The following is a 6,000-nucleotide window of genomic DNA, read 5'->3' as shown; positions in this document are numbered from 1 at the left end:
TGTTATGGATGGGTTGTGGAATGTTATGGATGGATCATGGGATGTTATGGATGGATCATGGGATGTTATGGATGGATCATGGGATGTTATAGATGGATCATGGGATGTTATGGATGGATCATGGGATGTTATGGATGGGTTGTGGAATGTTATGGATGGATCATGGGATGTTATGGATGGATCATGGGATGTTATGGATGGGTTGTGGAATGTTATGGATGGATCATGGGATGTTATGGATGGGTTGTGGAATGTTATGGATGGATCATGGGATGTTATGGATGGATCATGGGATGTTATGGATGGATCATGGGATGTTATGGATGGGTTGTGGAATGTTATGGATGGATCATGGGATGTTATGGATGGGTTGTGGAATGATGTCCAATCGTGGAACGTTAATCATTCAGGGAATATAAACTTTAAGCAAAATATCTCAGAATGGACAACCCAAAGCGTTAACCAGCTGAGTAGAGTGTGATTATCAGAAAACCCATAAAGGGACCTGTAGAGCCGCTCAAAGCTGCCATCTTACAGAAAACCATAAACTGCGCGCCTCTCTCACTTCTTCATCCCTCACACTGCTAGGCGCTGCGTCCCGTAACTCCATACCCGCAGGGTGGTGGTCATCACGCACCAAACAGAAACACTTTCCAAAACAAAGACAACGCTGTTGAGCTGCACACATCTACAATCCAAATAACTCACTAACAGATCCACCACTCAAATCTATTTCATATTTCACTGTACTAATTCACCACTAATCCTTTATGGGATCCGGAGAAGCGTGCTACTTACCAGAAAAGCGCTCCGACGCCTCGTCAGGGGTAGTAAGCGCTATATAAATACAATTGCAATGCAATGCACGGTATGCTGCCCATATAGGAAGCGCTTCAGCGCCCTACATCGTGGTAGTAAGCGCTACATAAATGTTACCCTTGAATCGTGGAAAGTTATCCGATCCCTGACGGTGGACTTTGCACAGAGGAATGTCAGCCACCGGTGGAATGCCCGCCATGTGCCAGTCACTGCCCCGCCGCCCCTGTCCCCTTCCCTGCCCAGCAGGCACGTGAGTTCAGTACACAGCTGCAGAAATGAAGTGGGCGAGGAATGAAGCGGCCCCCTCCCGCCCCACCCCCGCTTCTGTTGTGATCCGGTTCCAGCTCAGTAAATCTGGCGGCCCCACTACCTGTCTCCGCCCCCGCCCACCCGGGCTCGTATTTCCCTTTTAACGGAGCGCCCCCCTCGGCTGGGCACAGAGGGAGGTGCAGCAGAGAGGACACCAGCATCCCGGCTTCAGCCGTCGCATCGGAGCATCGCTCACTCCTGGTACCCAGGGTCAGACCGAGGGGCGCGGCTGGCGGCTGCCCCACACCCCGGAAAGGATGCCATCCTACGGGGGGCCGCTGCTGGTCCTTTGTGCAGCGGCAGTGGTCGCCTCTCAAGGTAAGATTAGACCCCCAACACGGAATTTATACTTTTTAAAAAAGTGCTTGTTTTATATAGCGCCAAGCACGGCGGCTTCGTGGCACTTGATAACACTTATCATCTGAATTTAGCTTATCTCAGAGAATCCCCTAACTTGGAAGCTATATTAGCAGGGGTGTGGCGCGGAACTTACAAGAGTTGTGCACGATCACACAAGGTCTGCAAGCTGTAAGTAAAAGTCAGCTCTCCCGGTTCCGTGTTCACATATCTACTCCGTCTCTCAGTGGAGCAGAGCCGCGGAGCGTGAGGTGTACAGACGCGCCCTGACACACCCTCTTCACCTAGAATGAGCGGCCAGTGAGGCTAGGCGCGGTGTTACAGCGCCTACTGCAGCGCGGACTCTCCAGGCGGCATGTGTAGGGGTGGGCGGAACTTCCCGAGGTTCACTCCGCAGAATTCCGCGGAGATATAGCAAAAGCAGTTCAGTAAGCAGCGGAATCGACCCGTCACGCTGATTTTAAGCACCGGGAGCTTGTTCCGCACTGCAAAAATCAGCACAATCAGCACCGTGCAGCGCGCCAGAGGGCGCTGCCTCTTTGCTGCCGCTCGAGTAGATTTTCTAGTCGAGCGGCAGCTTTCTCACAGCGAACGGTTGCGACTGCCCGTGACCGCCCGAGTTGCGAAAGTCTCTCTGGGTATCATCCTAGCGCCTGAAAATTGCGCTGGAGGAGGCCAATTCTCGCGCCAATTTAACATTGGCGAGGGGAGGAAAACAACTTCGGCACACGGCGGTTGGCGGAGTTTTGCCAGAACTTCGCATTACAAGTGTAACATGTAAACTCTGTGAACTTCGTCGGCGGAGCGGAATTTGGTGCCCACCCCTAGTTATGTGACAAGTGTGACAAATGCACAATTATACACAAAACACCGTGGCTGCTGAATTGCTTAATTGCGGTGGCCCCGGTTGTACTCCGTGTTTCAATGTATGGACTTTGAAAGATGAAAGACTTAATGAACCTACGGAGATTCCAAGGGTGACTATCCTGACCTGCAGAGTGCAAGCGGAGCTCTACAGCACGTGCGTTAACCCACTGCCCTATCCCTCCTCTGGGTGTAGACTACTGTAGGAACTCAAAAGAACTCCATGCTATTTATATTTAGTACTACACATGGATTTATTTGTATAATTCATTAGCAGAGTGCTTTTGGCTGCCGTGCAACTTCAGAGCACTACAGAAAGTCTGAAGAGAAACAAGGAAGGCAGTAGTAAAAGGAAACACTGCACTGGTTTTAGTATAGCGCTTTCCTACTCCTTCCGAGGCAGAAAGCACTTTTGTGGCGGTCGAGTAAGTACCTGTTCTGTTTGAATCATTCATAAAGTGATCTACCGTGACAAGGCGTGTTCTACAGAAATATGACCTGGTCTCAGTCGTTCCCAACCTCTGTGGAATTATGTGGAATTATTTTACGGAGTTTTATATAGCGCGAACTTGACCTGGTATCTGGTATCAGGGCGCTTTACATACCGCACCAGTTGCATTACATGAGGACACATTCTTTTTTTTCTTTTTTTGTTAGGCACGGGGAGAGTAAGTGATTTTCCCAGAATCACGGGATGTTCAGCGTCATTGCCGAGACTCGAACCCGGTCCCCCAGATTAGAGGTCGACCGCCCTAGCCGTTAGGCCAACTCCTCTGCCTTGCTACAGCTTTAGATCCAAATGCATTAACTACTCATTTGTTAAGATGTGAGCTAAGACTTTATTGTAAATAAAAAGAGCACAAGAGGAAGCTGAGTGGGTTCATGTGTGAGCTGCAGAGATCTGTGTATTGTAGAGTAATATGCTACCCCTGCATAGGGGTGTTGAAGCGCTCGCATTCATGGTTAGCACGCGGTGTAGGGTGTGTGCTTGGAAGAGTGCTGTATTTGTTTTGATGCTGTGTGGGAAGTGTTTCCATGGGGTGAGTGATGCCCTCCGATGTGCGGTATTAGAACGTAGCGCTTCGCAGTGTGATGGATGGACAAGTGTGGGAGAGGCGCGCCGCTGATGGTTTTCAGTAAGATGGCCGCTTTGAGCTCTCTTTGCGGCATTTCTCGTGTTCATAGTCCCCGTAGCAGTTTCCTGCACAGTTGCTCAGTCTGAGACATGCAGTTCAAAGGTTGCAGCCCCGAGCGGGCATGGGCTCGAGGGAGAGATGTTCGGGCATCGTCTGGGATGGACGCAGGTACCGTCATCCCTGATATGATGTCACGAGGCGCTCGTGTGGGACGGACAGTGGTGGTTACATGAGCGCCCCCCGTCGGCCAGCCATACCTGGCGGACCCCGTCAGCTGTCTCACGCCTCTTCAGTCGGTGGTGTGGACTGGTCCAGTCCTGGGTGACGGACACGACCTGCCGCGGTTCTGTCTTATGCGAGCGCAGGAGACTCGAGCAGAATAAAGGGGTATCAACTGTTGCTTACAGCACTAGACTCGGATTGCGCGGTTCACTTTCACGACTGTTAATCTCCAGCTGCCTGCTGAGGTCCACCGTGAACCAGGGGTCTCTGACCTTTTCTGTAATAAGAGCTACTTATATTCAATAAAAATCCTACAGAGGTACTACTAATTATTAGAGATGTAGTAGTTACCACACCAGACAAGCACTGATGTAAGATGCCTCGTCAATGTGGAATGCTCCACCTGTGTAATACACGACACCCATAGGTGCAATGCCCTTGGCACCAAGGTAATATTATTAATAAATCTCCCTAACACTTTTTGATTTCTCACTCAAATATCAGCTTTAAACATATTTTTGGAAATTCTACAAACTTTCTCCACACATGAGCATATGAGTTTTGAAAAGAAACACATTTTTGTCACAAAAATGCTATATTAATTCAACCAATCAGAGCTTCCAATTTAGTTGACAAGGCTGCACACAGGACAGCTACTGACAGGGAGCTACCAGATGCTCACAAGCTACTCGTTGGAGAAGCCTGCCTTAAACAGACACCTTCTTAGGTACAATCAACGCCTACTATCGGAGGTGCTGCTGCAACAGGTGCCTGCTGAGGTACAGCTCTCACCAGCACCTATTGGAGTACAGCTCTCACCAGCAGCTGCTGAGGTACAGCCCACACTAGCACCTATGGAAGTACAGCCCCCACCAGCAGCTGCTGAGGTACAGCTCTCAATAGCACCTGTTGAGGTACAGCTGTCGCTAGCACCTGTTGAGGTACAGCCCTCACTAGCACCTATTGAAGTACTGCTCTCACTAGCAGATGCTGAGGTACAGCTCCCGCCTGCACCTGCTGAGTTACAGCCCTCACTAGCACCTATTGAAGTACAGCTCTCAACAGCAGCTGCTGAGGTACAGCTCTCACTAGCACCTATTGAAGTACAGCTCTCAATAGCAGCTGCTGAGGTTCAGCTCTCACTAGCATCTATTGAAGTACAGCTCTCAATAACAGCTGCTGAGGTTCAGCTCCCACTAGCATCTATTGAAGTACTGCTCTCACTAGCAGATGCTGAGGTACAGCTCTCACTAGCACCTGTTGAGGTACAGCTGCCACTAGCACCTATTGAAGTACAGCTCCCACCAGCACCTGCTGAGGTACAGCCCTCACTAGCACCTATTGAAGTACAGCTCTCAACAGCAGCTGCTGAGGTACAGCCCTCACTAGCACCTATTGAAGTACAGCTCCCACCAGCACCTGCTGAGTTACAGCCCTCACTAGCACCTATTGAAGTACAGCTCTCAATAGCAGCTGCTGAGGTTCAGCTCTCACTAGCATCTATTGAAGTACAGCTCTCAACAGCAGCTGCTGAGGTACAGCCCTCACTAGCACCTATTGAAGTACAGCTCCCACCAGCACCTGCTGAGTTACAGCCCTCACTAGCACCTATTGAAGTACAGCTCTCAACAGCAGCTGCTGAGGTACAGCTCTTACTAGCACCTTTTGAAGTACAGCTCTCAATAGCAGCTGCTGAGGTTCAGCTCTCACTAGCATCTATTGAAGTACAGCTCTCAATAGCAGCTGCTGAGGATCAGCTATCACTAGCATCTATTGAAGTACTGCTCTCACTAGCAGATGCTGAGGTACAGCTCTCACTAGCATCTATTGAAGTACAGCTCTCAATAGCAGCTGCGGAGGTACAGCTCTCACTAGCATCTATTGAAGTACAGCTCTCAATAGCAGCTGCTGAGGTTCAGCTCTCACTAGCATCTATTGAAGTACAGCTCTCAATAGCAGCTGCTGAGGATCAGCTCTCACTAGCATCTGTTGAAGTACTGCTCTCACTAGCAGATGCTGAGGTACAGCTCTCACTAGCATCTATTGAAGTACAGCTCTCAATAGCAGCTGCTGAGGTACAGCTCTCACTTTGGATGGGTGCCTTGACGAGCTAAAGGAACTCGTGTATTGGACACTTTTAAAGCTCATCAGCCGTTATTTTGGATTGGCTCCAAGATGTCCCCATAACGCATGAGTACGAACCTAAAGAGGACCTTGCTTGACACGCCTAAATAGCTTACGTCTATGTTGGCAGTTCCGCATTTCTAGTCAAGGACCACTACTCCAAGAGATC

The 6,000-nt window shown here is 49.8% G+C and overlaps 1 protein-coding gene across 1 annotated transcript in view; it reads left to right on the top strand.

Moving 5' to 3' along the window:
- Positions 1-1,261: 1,261 nt before the first annotated feature.
- CILP2 (cartilage intermediate layer protein 2) overlaps positions 1,262-6,000 on the top strand; it is a 66,699-nt gene continuing 61,960 nt past the window's right edge. The window contains exon 1 of the mRNA XM_085638354.1: positions 1,262-1,446. Coding sequence (XP_085494480.1) covers positions 1,386-1,446 — 61 coding nt within the window. The 5' untranslated portion in view covers positions 1,262-1,385. The remainder of the gene's footprint in view (positions 1,447-6,000) is intronic.

Source organism: Triturus cristatus, chromosome 12 (assembly GCF_964204655.1).
Source record: "Triturus cristatus chromosome 12, aTriCri1.1, whole genome shotgun sequence".
In the NCBI taxonomy this organism is placed as follows: Eukaryota; Metazoa; Chordata; class Amphibia; order Caudata; family Salamandridae; genus Triturus; species Triturus cristatus.
This window is presented reverse-complemented; position numbering and strand designations above follow the sequence as displayed.